The following is a 13,970-nucleotide window of genomic DNA, read 5'->3' as shown; positions in this document are numbered from 1 at the left end:
GAACGCTAGTCCAGCACGCACCATTGCCGTCCGGTCGGGGGAAAAGATCGCACGCACCTCCACCGTACTACGTTATGCAGCCGGAGGGACGGGGGTGACGCGCAGAGATCCAACGCGCCTCTCAAAGATCGAGCAAAGAAATCAGTCGCCGTTAGCAGTGCGTGCCGTAGATGGCACCCTCGATCGGCCTGAGATCCCGAGCTCGAGACAGAATAGAGTAGTCGTACTACTAGCTAGCTAGCTACTCCAGCTCCGTGTCAGCTCCGGGTGTGCAGCGCGAGGAGCGCCATATGCGCGCGGTCCCTGGGAACCGTGTGTCGATGGAGGCCATTGCCGGTCAATGAGCACGCAGTTGGGACTTGTGAGTCGGTGGAGACAGTACCGGTGCAAGCCCAAAAATTTCTATACTACTTAGAGCATCTTCAGCCGTTCGGTCCCACACGGATTTGAAATAGGGGCGTCATGGGGCGCGCCGGCTGAAAAATCAGCGTGGAGGCTATTGGGTTTTCAGCCGCTGCTCCCAAGTCGTCCTCAGGTGTCGATTTCGGTCCACTGTCAGCGTAAATTGGCTCACTTTTGAGCCCATTTTTGATGCAAATTGGCCCACTATTGACGCAAATTGATCAATTTTGGTCTGTATTCGGCATGCTTCGGCACAAATTGAACCGAAGCTATTTTTATCACATAGTTCATCATAGAAAATAAGTGGAAATCAAATAGTTTAATACAAATTATATAGTTCAACAAATAAAAACTCATATTTCATCACACGTCGAGTTAGGCATTGTCCTTGAGCCTCCAGAGCTACTCCACCAGATCCTGCTGTAGTTGTTGATGCCCCGGTGGGTCTCGGATCTCCTGACGCGTATTGAGAAAGGCCGTCCAGGTTGCCGGTAGGTGGTGATCAACTTGGGCAAGAGGACTCTGCCTGTAATATGGTTCAGTGTCAAACGCTGGCTCTTCCACCTCGCTCTCAATGATCATATTGTGCAAGATGACACAACAGCGCCGTGAGCGCCTCCTCGTCGTCCGAGTCCATCGCCGAACACCTGGCGGGCGCGGTAGGCGTGCAGCCGCCGGTATCCCACCCTGCATGGCCGAAGCGCCGAAAAGCTCGCCCAGGAACGGGGTGGACGATGCTGCGGCGGAACCCTCTCTCTTTTCCGGCGGGGGAATGGCCTATCTAGCAGTGGTGGGGGGGGGGGGAGGGTCCGCATCGGGATCGGCAAGGTGGCGGGAGGGCGTGCGGGGGGGGAGCGAATCTGGACGTGCAAGATGCGTTTTCGCCCGACAGTGGTAGCCCAGACACGTTTTCCCCTTTCGCCGAAGCGCCGAAGCCCCCCCCCCCCCCCCCCCCCCCCAGTGCATTGGGTTCGGCCTGGGATCGCCGGACCCAAAAACGGGCCGAGCCGGTGAATTTCGGCGTCTTGGGTGCGCGACTGGGGTTTTTCCGGGCGCCGGCGCCCTAGGGGGCCTGTTGGGGGCGCGGCTGAAGATGCTCTTACGGATCCAAACCACTAGCTGGATTTCTATATACACGCTCGAGGATGCAGACTTTCCATCCAAGGATCCAATGAATCGTCGAAAGTTGGCAGTAATGCATCTCCCAGATTAGATCCCCGGTCCAATGTGCATTTCTAATTTAAATTAATGTTCATTTCTATTGATACACCATGCATGTGCACGTGCAGTCCCCCGGCCGGCTCCTTCATTTCCTCGCGCCTAGATTCGATCGATCATTGACATGGTTAATGCGGAGCATCTCTCAAGTCAGAGCTGTGAGCTCTCAGATAACCACGTATGCCGGCCAGCGATATGCAAATCACATGGATGAATTCCCATCTCGAGACTCCCCGCGCTTAAGTTAGTCAGAGTGGACTCCGAGACCTCAACTCCGTCGGGGACACGTACGAGAGCCAGCGTGTGCGTGCGTGACTCGTGGGGTGACCATGGAGAAGACGACGGCCGCGCACGGCGGGGGCGCCCGCTGGCTGCCTCGCCTCGTCCTGCTCGCCATCCTGTCCGCCACGCCGTGGCTCCTCATCGTCTACTGCCACCGCGCGGCGCCCGTCAGGGCGCCGCGCCAGTCGCTCGTCACCGCCGCCCCCGCGTCCGGCCGCGAGGACGGCGCCCAGCCGCGCTTCCCATCCGTCCAGGAGCAGCAGGTCAAGAAGCTCCTGATCGCCTCCGCGGCCGGGGGCGAGGTGCGCCGGAGCAGTGACGTTGGCGTCGCTGGGGAGGACGCGTGCCGCGGGCGGTACCTGTACGTCCATGACCTGCCCCCGCGGTTCAACGCCGACGTCCTCGCCGACTGCAAGCATTGGTACCCGTGGATCGACATGTGCCAGTACCTCGTCAACGGCGGCCTCGGCGAGCCCCTGGACAACGCGGACGGCGTGTTCGCCGACGAGGGCTGGTACGCCACCGACCACTTCGGCCTCGACGTCATCTTCCACGCCCGCGTCCGGCAGTACGAGTGCCTCACCGACAACTCATCCCGCGCCGCCGCCGTCTTCGTGCCGTTCTACGCTGGGTTTGACGTCGTGCGGAACCTGTGGAGCAACAACGCCACGGACAAGGACGCCGCGGCGGTCGAGCTCGTCGACTGGCTGACGCGGCGGCCCGAGTGGCGCGCCATGGGCGGGCGCGACCACTTCTTCATGTCCGGGAGGACGGCGTGGGACCACCAGCGGCAGACGGACAGCGACTCGGAGTGGGGAAACAAGCTGCTCCGTTTACCGGCGGTGTGGAACATGACGGTGCTGTTCGTCGAGAAGGTGCCGTGGACGGACTTCGACTTCGCCGTGCCGTACCCGACCTACTTCCACCCGGCGAAGGACGCGGACGTCCTCCAGTGGCAGCAGCGGATGCGAGGCATGAAGCGGGAGTTCCTCTTCTCCTTCGCCGGCGGCGAGCGTCCCGGCGATCCGAACTCCATCCGGCACCACCTCATCCGGGAGTGCGGCGCCTCCAGCTTCTGCAACCTGGTGCAGTGCCGGAAGAGCGAGAAGAACTGCCTCGTGCCCAGCACCTTCATGCGCGTCTTCCAAGGGGCGCGCTTCTGCCTGCAACCACCGGGCGACACGTACACACGGCGGTCGGCGTTCGACGCCATCCTCGCCGGCTGCGTGCCGGTGTTCTTCCACCCGGACTCCGCGTATACGCAGTACAGGTGGCACCTCCCCGACGACCGCGACTCATACTCCGTGTTCATCTCCGAGGAGGACGTGCGCAGCGGCAACGCCAGCAGCGTCGAGGAGACGCTCCGGCGAATCCCGCAGGAGGTGGCGGAGCGGATGACGGAGACGGTGATCGGGCTGATACCACGGCTGGTGTACGCGGACCCGAGGTCGAAGCTGGAGACGCTCAGGGACGCCGTGGATGTCACGTTGGAGGCGGTCATCGACAGGGTCAGCGAGCTTAGGAAGGAGATGGGTCATGGCGATCTGACGCAAACGGGGACGAAGGTTTCTAGCAAAGTCAAGGCAGATAATTAGGGAGGATAATCGATGGTGCAACGCAGCGATGCATTGTGACAGAACGTGTTGAGCTTGTTTGTACTAAAAGTCTACTCCCTCCGTTCCTAAATATTTGTCTTTCTAGAGATTTCAACAAGTGACTACATACGAAGCAAAGTAAGTGAATCTACATTCTAAAATATGTCTACATACATCCGCATGTTGTAACCATTTCAAATGTCTAGAAAGACAAATATTTGGGAACGGGGAGAGAGTAGAAATCATTGTGTTGAACATGTTGAGCTTATTTGACCATCAAATTTTGCAAACCCCTCTAACATTTGTTGATGATTATTTTCACAAAAATTTAGCTTTTTTCAAAATGTTTTGATATGGTTTTTTACGTGGGTGCACCGTGGATGCACCAAGAGTGGGTGTAGAAGAACCACTCTCTTTGAGCAAAAAAATAGTACAATCAAACCTTTTCTTTGACCCTACTCTATTTCTAATCGATAGGGTTTGATTTGACATGGATAACTTGATTGGATGATGGTTAGAGTTGTAGCAGAAAGCTATAAACCATATCGAGAGCAATTATACAGTCCAAAAGCATGCAAAAAAAAAAGAAATCTAAAAAAAAATGAAGCTCAAATTTGAGAAGGATTTTCAGTTGTGGCCCAACTACTATGGACAAAGAGGTGCAGGACCAGCCAACACCACAATGGACGCAACGGTCAATGGCCAGACCGCCCAGGCGCACTTCAATAGAACCATCTCACTTCTAAAGCTTATCGTCTCCAACACTCGAATGCCAAGATGTCTTATTGCCTAATTAGGATTTGAGTTACAGGGAGTGCCTAATTTTTACTCCCTCCGTTCCGAATTATTTGTCGCATGTATGGATGTATCTAGATGTATTTTAGTTCTAAATACATCCATTTCAGCGACGAGTAATTTGGAACGGAGGGAGTATATATCTAGCTTAATTCACTTTTCTTCAGGTTCTAGCTCTCGACCAAGTAATATAATGCAGGATGTCGATTAGTGTGTTATCTCTGCTCATAGCATTTTTCACATCTAATATATCTTGTATGTTTTCATATTATATTCAGCTGAACCAGATTTTTACATAATGCTACTTTTTAGGAGACTGCATCAGATGATTCTTTTGAAGATGCAGGGCATAGGGAGCATCTTTGCCTTGCCATGGTCCTCAAGAACTCCCAGAACTGCAACACCTCACTACCACCCATCCACCCCGTGGAAACAATGCCTCTACTCCTCTACCTAGAATGAATCTTCCTAATTAAAATTCTCTTACAAAAATATTCACTGGAGGGATGAGGATCAATATAACATATCTTGATTCAGATCCAAAAGAATATCATTCTTGATTTGGGACCAAGGCAGGGTTCTTGTGTTGAATTAGCTGATGAGAAGATGAGACAAAGGGAGTGGTACCTGTTTTTTTTTTTTTTTGAGGGTTGGGAGTGGTACCTGCTGAGCGGAAGCACGACGGCCATCTCGACCATTGTTTTTTTTTTTGAAGTGAATCTCGACCATTGCTGGGCGGAACTCGCTGGAGTTTGAAGGCCCGAAAGGAAGCTAGACAGGGCCACACGGGCCCAACGAGCTGACGCGACCTAACTGTTTCTTTAGGTGAGGGAGAGCGGCCCAACTAAGCAGGGAAAGAATTTCTGAAAAAAAAAACTAAGCAGGGAAAGAGTGTTACTAGAGTGGAGAGAGAGCGGCCCAACAAAGGCGGAGGCGGGAAAAGGCAAGCCACCACTGAAAGCCGGGAGCGGGAGATAGGGGTAGGCATGGAAATCGACGGCGATGGCGGCGGCGGCGAACCGGAGGACAGGGGGAGAATCGAGCTGGTGGACCTCCTGGAAGCCATCAGAACCTCGGAGGTGCGTCGTCTCTCTCTGCCCAACGCGTCTCTTTCGTCGACCTCGCGGTTGCCGCGCCGTCCATTTCCACGCCCCTCTAGGGTTTTACTCTGGTTCGAGGTGCCGCGGCCGCGCTCAGATTTGGTATGCGTGCGAGCGAGTACGGGATTCGGCTGGATTGCTAATTGGAGTCTCGGAAGCGGGCGTTCTTCAGTGGGATTTGGTACCCGTGATGCTTCTTGTTTGCATTAGGCGGCGGGGGGGGGGGGGGGGGGGGGGGGGGGGGGGGTTGCTCATGCTCGATTCGTGTGATTCTGGCCAGCAGTTTATTTTCCATTAGATTCCAACCATTTCATTTGGGTATGACACATAATCGAATGATATGGGCTAACTTTCTACTGATGTTGATAGGTTTTGGAGGGCAGAACTTCCCTTATCAACCAACTCGAGGGTTCCTCCCAGTTTTCTGCAGAAGATTTGGGCCTAATACTCGAAACCCTCACCGTATCCTTTTCCTGTTTCGGTATGATTCCCTTTGATGCATGACGGTGTTATCTTTCCATTTGGAAGAAGTCACTGATTCAGCTTGCCATTTAGTACTGGCTGTTACTGTTGTTGCGTGTGTTCCCTTAATGTCACTTTAGGCATCTTGGGATGATTCCAGATGTTCAGGTGTATCACACTGCCTGCTACACAAGTCAGTTTTGCAGGTTGTTCTGAAATGCTCTGAGTTAGATACAGCCGCATGTCTGCCGCAATTTCTTACTCTCGGTGCAAAGGTACTTTTTTGCTTTTTTCAAATGCAGTCCTGCTTCACTTCATCTGCCAATTATATATAGCTGCAAATCTGCTATCTCCCTGAATCAATGAATTCTGTACCAGGCCAGCTCATGGTGTGGGAAGCATCTCATATGGTTCGCCGAATCTATTGATGAATCTGAAGCGCTTCAAGAGGAAGAGCACAACTGTTTATGCTTAGAGGTTGTGGGAACAACACCTTTAATTCTGATTAGCTTGTTTTTGCTCCATTGGTTACAAATGGATAACTGTGTTAACAGAAATCTTCTGCATGGCTAAGGCTTCTCAGATCTCCAGATATGTTATAGCCTAAAATGCCCAAAGTTCTAAACCATGTATCCTGCCTTCTGTGTGATATCACTATATTCTGTATAGCTGTCACTGGGACCTATATAGTATTCTTATATACATAAATCATGGGCAGCACATCTCATTGTATGAAGACATGAAGTTAGATATAATACAAAGCAAAATGCATATGAATACTTTCAAGACAGACCTTTATGTTCATTTACAGGAAAGATACAGTATAATAATATTAACTGGCACATTGCTTCACTAGTATGTGCATTTTAATTTTGTGGCCAATGTTTTTTTCATCTGGAGTACCATTACGTCCAGTTTAATCATGAGGTAGAGGTTCTCTCTAAATATTGCTGATAAAGATTCAACTTCCTGACTGCAGATAATTTCACTGACCTTAAATATCTCTATCAAGCTCCTTCCAATGGCGGCAAAATGCATCACTGTTGATGTGCTGCATACTATTGGTGGTTTTATTTCGGAATTGCTAACACTGGCGGAAAGCTCAATAGTTGACAAGGTAATACTCCTTATCTTCTGCAATTGTTGCATCAACTGGTTTAATTACACAGGCAGTGGGAGGCATCTACATGGGAGAAAGCTATACTTTTCTGAGGCATAAATCACTTTATTTCCCTCCATAACCATCCCGTTTGATTGTGTCCTCTAAGATAGTTTTATATCTTACCTTCCTTGGCCATCCTTGCTTCTGAAAGTTATATATAACAATGATATCTAAATGGAAAACAGATATAATGTGCTGCTTGTTAAAGTACACATGTTACTTCTGACATGATGTCATCATAAGAACTTCTAGCCTTAAAATTACTTGCACGTTTTTTAGCTACTTCAAGTGGGCTGTTTTGTAAAAATATTGGAATTGCATCCTTAAAAAGGGAAAAAATTCCATAGCCTTGACTAATCATATATTCAGTAGACTAAAGAAGGACAGACCCAGTGCATAGAAGCTCCCACACAAGGTGGGGTCTGGGGAGGGATTATAGGAACCTAGTCTCACTTTATTTCCCTCCATAACCATCCCGTTTGATTGTGTCCTCTAAGATAGTTTTATATCTTACCTTCCTTGGCCATCCTTGCTTCTGAAAGTTATATATAACAATGATATCTAAATGGAAAACAGATATAATGTGCTGCTTGTTAAAGTACACATGTTACTTCTGACATGATGTCATCATAAGAACTTCTAGCCTTAAAATTACTTGCACGTTTTTTAGCTACTTCAAGTGGGCTGTTTTGTAAAAATATTGGAATTGCATCCTTAAAAAGGGAAAAAATTCCATAGCCTTGACTAATCATATATTCAGTAGACTAAAGAAGGACAGACCCAGTGCATAGAAGCTCCCACACAAGGTGGGGTCTGGGGAGGGATTATAGGAACCTAGTCTTACCCCTGCAAAGTGCAATGCAGAGAGGCTGGTTCGAACCCAGGACCTCTTGGCACAAGTGGGGAGGACTTCACCACTGCGCCAGGCCTGCCCTCAATCATATATTCAGTAGACTAAAAGTGATTTTGATTTTTCTGACTTAGATAATACGCAGTGGCAATGGCATATGCCATATTGAAATGTTAATATTCCAGCAATGGCATCATCTGGTATATGCTCTCTGATAAATATCTTTTGACAGAAAATTAATGGAACTGCAGCACATGTTGCCAAGGCTGCACCTGTTTTTCTGGATGAAACCATCAAACTGTGCAGAGCATATTGTGAGGCTGCAAAGTCAGACATCGGCAGAACTTGCATGCCTACAGAAGAGACAGCTGTGAAACACGAATTACCAGATCTTACAAGCGACGTGGTCAGGATTGCAGCATGCACTATTCAGACCTTGTGTAAAATAGGAACATATGCAGCATCCAGTGGTGGAAGCCAGGTGGCTTTATTGAATGTGTCATGGAAGGGTGTAGTTTCCTTACTTCAACTTGGCAAAGGACTGATAGAAGTAAAAGTAAGTGTCAGTGATATCATTTCGACTCTTATCTCCCTTGTCATTGAATCTTTGAGGGTTGCTGCGGATACATGGTGTACGTCATTACAAGAAGCCCTTGGTGTATCTGAAGCTAGAAGGGCATTCTTACCAATCAAGTTTTTCTTAATAAATGCTGCAAGGATTTGTTCTGTATATCCATCCGAAGCACTGACTATATACAAGGACATGATCAGGTGTGTATTGGTGATATCATCCTCAAGCATTTTATTCAGCAAAGATCCCCTGTTGAAAGCAGCTTATGAGCCACTTGTTGAATTATTGGAGTCTAATTCCTTCCATTTACTAGACACACTTATGAAGTCATCAGAAGTAAGACTAGAGTCGAAATGCCAGCTTGTGCAGTATTTTCTGGAAAATGAAGAAGCTAATGGTCCAGCTCAAGTGGGGCAGAATGATCAGAGAGAGATAAATTTGGTTTCATTGGGCTGCATTTTCTCTCTCGATCCTGATGTCGATAACAGAAACAGAGCTCTGTTACCTGCTAAACTTATTGTGTTTTTGCACTTCCTCACTATTTCCCCAAACTTGGACGAAGAGGTGGTCATCGAATTATCTAAAAAGCTACAATCTCTTCTCAATATGTTAACATTGGAAGATGTCTACTCATTTGTCCTTGGCTGCCATATTCCTACAGTTTATAGTGCTGACCATCCTCCTGTAGTTGTCTGGCAACCTGTGTATACTTTTCTCATACAAGCCCTGAAGACTTGTATGATTGCTGCTGCTGCTGCTTCAAGTGTTGCTTGGAATGAGCTGGAAGCCTTCCTACTTGAGAGCCTTTTCCATCCCCATTTCTTTTGCTTGGAAATTTTAACAGAGCTATGGTGTTTCTTCACGCGCTGTGCTGAAAGTGAAACTTCAACTTATTTAATCAACCAACTATTTCTTCTGTTAAAGACTGCAGCGTCATCAGAGAAAGTTCTTGCACCTCTCAGTGCTTTCCGGAAGGTTGCACGTGCATTCTGTATCATCTTGAGCTATGCATCATGTGCAACTGTTGATCAAATTTATAACTGTGTGCTGAATGATCATAACTCTTCCAAGTCATCAGTCCTGCACTTAGTGTTTTTGATGGAAGGATTTCCTTTTGAATCATTGTCAGATGGTATAAAGGTGCATGCTGTAAACCAATTGTTCACTTCTTTTGTCGGGTATCTACAGAGCTCCTTGAAGAATCATGGTGTGATTGATTTGCCAACTTCTAGTTCAGGGGTAATAGGTCTTCCTGTACATGCTCTAGCCTCTGCATTGCAGCGATGGTAAGTCCCTTCTTGTAGTATTACCAAGTCTGATGACTGGATGCTGATTTTATGCTCTTGTTTCTTTTTGCAGCGAAATAAAGGACTATAGCCCCATAGATGGGAAGAGTATTACCACTATGTTTAAGTTCAGCATCTCCCTCATCAATCTGTATAGAACTGCACCTGACAGCAGTAAGGGCCAACTTGCCCAGCTCATTAGTTCCATATTGGATATTATCTCAAACATGAGGCATCTGTGTGCATTCTATCAGATGGAGAAACTAACTCTAGAGTTGCACACCCTGTTCATGTCTAGTTCTGACAATTCAAAGGCAGTGCTGTCCCAGTGCAAACCATCACTAGCTTCATTTATGGCAATTCTTGGCCACTTGAACTCCAGCGAAGATGATTCTAATTCACTTTGTTCTGCAATGCCGGATTTATACCATCTCTTGGTGAGGGAAAGGCACTGGGCACTCGTTCACCTAGCAATGGGCTCCTTTGGCTACTTTGCTGCCCGCACATCTTTTACGCAGCTCTGGAGATTCGTTCCTGGAGATGCTGCCCTTTCATATAATACAAATACAGGGGTGGACATTGACGAGAACGGATTCATGTTGGAACTGAGAGCCTTTCTTCAGAAAGAGGTTGCTTTACGCGCTGACAAATGGTCTGAAGAGCAGGTCTGTTTTCTAGTTTCAGAGGGGAGAGTGCTGAAGAAACTAGTTGAAAAAACATCTGAAATTCCACAAGCTCCAGAGCGCGAGGAAAAAGCTGCCATTTCAATGGATGTCAACACAAAGAAGAGGAAGATGCCAGATGGAATCGGCAAAGGGATGGCGCTGCTACAGAATGGTCTCAAGGTGATGCGAAGCGCTCTTGATGAAACTGATTCAGCAGAGCTCAAGGACAGGCTTGCGACACACTTGTCACGCCTCGAGAGCGCAGTTTCTCAAATTGCAAGTTTCTCTGACAAAATCTGATGCTCTTCGCCGCTTCTGTTACTCTTCAGTTGTCAGATGGTAGCCTGCCTTGCTGCCCCCATGTAAATTATTAAGGCACAGCAGCTAATTGTAATGAACGTTGAGAATGAAAGTTAATTGTAGGTGTCCTGTTAATTCGTGCTATTTATATCTTGAGATGCTACTGGGTCGAAGGTTAAGGCCCACTTGAAGACGACTATTTCTGTTGTGAGCAATTGTACATTCAAAATTTGGAATGACAAAACATGTTAATTGAATACATATTTGTAAGATGCGAGTTAATAATGCACGGATGAAGTGAATGTTCCGTCGATCAATGTTGCTTGAAACAGGCTAGATTTAGCAGGAGCTCCTAATCTGAAAAACAAGAGGGACAGTTGCTTTACAGCATGCTCCAGTGTACCTTTTGCTTGTACCTAGTGCCTTCAGGAGCAAGACAGCATCCTCTGTTTCCAATTCTTAGAGTAGCAGCAGATAGATAGATGAACATCTAACCATCAGTCACTAGCAGTTTTGTCGTAATTCAAATTTATAAGTATACAAAATCAAAGCCTGAAATGTATTTATACAAACTATGATTTCAACAAGTTATTAAAAGCTAACCTGAATGCTTTTTGTTAACATATTTCAACAATGGGTTCAACACTACATCTAAAAACCAATTATTTCAACAATAAAGTATGCTAATTAGCTAGCCAGTGAGCAACCCTGTCCAACAAAAGCAAAACTAGTGGGAAGGGCAAAATATATTATATTGTAGTATCTGTTTAGCGGGAAAGGCTAAATATATTTATACAAGGAAGGAAGATTTTCCCTCATCTTGTCCAGGTAAAGGCAAAGGTTAGCTAGGCATTTGAACCTGACAAAATACTAGATCACGGTTGACCAGGCAAAGCCTCAAGCAATCTTTATTGTTGTCTTGTACTGCCTGGCTCGTATGCTAGCTACCTAGTGCACTTGGTTCTTCCTTCAGTTATTATTGGGGAGCACGTCACCTGACATTGAATAGCAACTACTCCGTACTAGTGGCGCATACAAATTATTACTAGTATTCTGTACTTTTCTTTGAGTTGATTTCTTCTGCACTTCTCACAAATAGAATTTTTCTTGAAGAAAACAAATAGAAATATTGCTGGGAACTGACAAGGCAGCTGACTGCGCTTTACACTGCTGGTATGTCGACGGCAGAGCCCACTTGCTGGTAGCAAAGCGAATTATCCGTACGATTACTACTCTTAACATATGGCAGTGTATGGCAGAACTGTTCTTTATTTATGCCAGCAGGCAGAGGGTTTGATTTGTTTACACATTTCTCCCATAAATCTGAAGAAATCAGTCCCTTTAATTGTTTTTCCGAAACGGAGGCAGCGACAGTTGAACCAACGTTTCTTTTTGGTGAGGTCGATGGCTCCTCATTCCTCAACAAATGGTGTAAACAAAAACCTACTCTCGCGAACTATACGTTGTGCCTGCCACAATGGCTGCATCCACGAACTATATTTTGCATGTGGTGTAGCTAGTCCTGGCCACGGGCAGCCCGGCCCGACCTTGACCACGGGCCGGGCCTGTGCCTGAGATCAAGGCCCGAAGGCCGGGCCGGGTTGGGCCCATCTTTTTTGCCATTTAACAAAGAGGCCAGGCCCGAGGCCTGAGGCCCGGCGGGCTTTTCTGTTGATGGGCCGGGCCTAGGTTTTTTGCGTCGGGCTTGATCAGGCCCGACCCGAGTTTTGCTCAGGTCTAGGTGTAGCTAGACCGGACATGGACAGCCTGGCCCGAAAGCCCAACATCCGGGCCGGTCTTGGGCTCAGCTTTTATTAGAAATATAGGTCTAATATATTTTGTGAATATTCTAAAAATCATTATTTAATAAGAAGGCATTGTTCATATGTTTTGGGATGAGCCGGGCTCGGGCTTGCGAGGTCGGGCTTTACAGAGCCCGCCCCAAACCAAGCCCGACCCAGAGAATGCTCAGGTTTAGGTGTAGCTATTGATATACCGACGACTCTTTTCCCTACCACATATTAAGATGTTGTAACAGGTCGACCAAACAATTCCAGTTGGCTTAGGGCCTCTTTGATTAGACCATTGACTTTTAAGAACTCGTATAGAAATAGAGTAAACCATATGAATTGAACACAAATGCATGACATATGACTTGTAAGACCGAGTGTTTGATTTGTGTGAGTTTTGTAGTTTTGGATGTTTGATTCACATGAATAGAAGAAACACATGAATCCTCATAAGATTAAAGTCGAACCACAAGCAACAATAAAATGCTAATGATATTATGCCGCAAATTAGTACCCTTAGCTCATTCTTCATGGCAAGAAATTATGAAAAGAGGTCAGAGTGATTTGTCGAAATCCTAAGTTTTCCCACTGAATTTGATTTCAAAGATTTTTTCCCTTTGTTTTTTCCTTTTGTACATTGAATCAACTAGATAAACAATGCCACCAAATGAAAAGAAAAACATGTTCCTAGGCATATTTTGTCTAATAAAGAAATGCGGCGACCAATTTTTTGTGGTTATGTGATCAAACTCACAATCGTAGTAGTATTTTATAAACATAATAACATCAATTTTAAGCCAGATAAAACCATACTTTAACAAAATAATTGTTTGTCAAAGCTTATCTTAATGAATGGAAGTACATCATACGTTTTGAGGCAGGAGGATTATCTAACATGAAATGCTATTAGCTTTGTTTTGTTGGTTACACAAGTTATATATAGAGCATACAATATACATTATTCATATACATGATTCACTCCACTAAGGGACACTTTGTTATTTTTCATGTTCCAAAACTTGCAGGAACATGAAACGTGAGAAATGTAATTTATGCCATTGGTGTAAATGAGAGAACATGAACAAAAATATTTGGATTGCATACGATGAATTGATAACATAATTTTTCTTTCTTAAGAGAACCGTGTGGCTTAGTTACCAAGGAAACAAATAAAAATTTCCATGAGACTGAGTCAACGAGAACTTTCTTATATTATGAAATATTGTGCAATGGAAAACCTTTGAAAATTTCCTATAGATATAATCCCTCAAAACAAGACAACTCTATAAAAAAATCCGCCAAGATACCAAAATCTCCCAAATTCCTAGACACGCCCTGAATCAAGAAGACAATAATCTTATTCATGTTCTGGAGAGCTTGGCACGTACACGATGATTTAATTTTTGCTAAGGGAAAGGAGTCTGTTTCAAACTCTGCTAGCTTTGTGGATAACTATTGGACGGCGTTCTCGTCCTGCCATTCCAATGCCGAG

General features: G+C 46.3%; 2 protein-coding genes across 2 annotated transcripts; both read left to right on the top strand.

Moving 5' to 3' along the window:
• Positions 1-1,822: 1,822 nt before the first annotated feature.
• LOC123089334 (xyloglucan galactosyltransferase KATAMARI1 homolog) lies at positions 1,823-3,773 on the top strand. Its single transcript, XM_044511037.1, has one exon. The coding sequence runs from the start codon at positions 1,950-1,952 to the stop codon at positions 3,495-3,497; it is 1,548 nt and encodes a 515-aa protein (XP_044366972.1). The 5' UTR covers positions 1,823-1,949; the 3' UTR covers positions 3,498-3,773.
• Positions 3,774-5,205: 1,432 nt separating this feature from the next.
• Positions 5,206-10,947, top strand: LOC123093474 (uncharacterized). Its single transcript, XM_044515451.1, has 7 exons — positions 5,206-5,371; positions 5,762-5,854; positions 5,995-6,129; positions 6,233-6,331; positions 6,834-6,971; positions 8,099-9,723; positions 9,797-10,947. The coding sequence occupies exons 1-7, from the start codon at positions 5,279-5,281 to the stop codon at positions 10,686-10,688; spliced, it is 3,075 nt and encodes a 1,024-aa protein (XP_044371386.1). The 5' UTR covers positions 5,206-5,278; the 3' UTR covers positions 10,689-10,947.
• Positions 10,948-13,970: the final 3,023 nt, after the last annotated feature.

The sequence above is a fragment of the Triticum aestivum genome, chromosome 4B (genome assembly GCF_018294505.1).
Source record: "Triticum aestivum cultivar Chinese Spring chromosome 4B, IWGSC CS RefSeq v2.1, whole genome shotgun sequence".
Classification (NCBI taxonomy): Eukaryota; Viridiplantae; Streptophyta; class Magnoliopsida; order Poales; family Poaceae; genus Triticum; species Triticum aestivum.
The sequence above is the reverse complement of the archived record's forward strand: the minus strand, read 5'-3'. Positions and strand labels throughout refer to the sequence as shown.

Coding starts and splice junctions, on each gene's coding strand:
- LOC123089334 (XM_044511037.1), top strand. CDS start 1,950: ATGGAGAAGACGACGGCCGCGCACGGCGGGGGCGCCCGCTGGCTGCCT.
- LOC123093474 (XM_044515451.1), top strand. CDS start 5,279: ATGGAAATCGACGGCGATGGCGGCGGCGGCGAACCGGAGGACAGGGGG. Junction 5,372..5,761: donor AAGCCATCAGAACCTCGGAG/GTGCGTCGTCTC, acceptor TGATGTTGATAG/GTTTTGGAGGGCAGAACTTC. Junction 6,332..6,833: donor ACAACTGTTTATGCTTAGAG/GTTGTGGGAACA, acceptor TCCTGACTGCAG/ATAATTTCACTGACCTTAAA.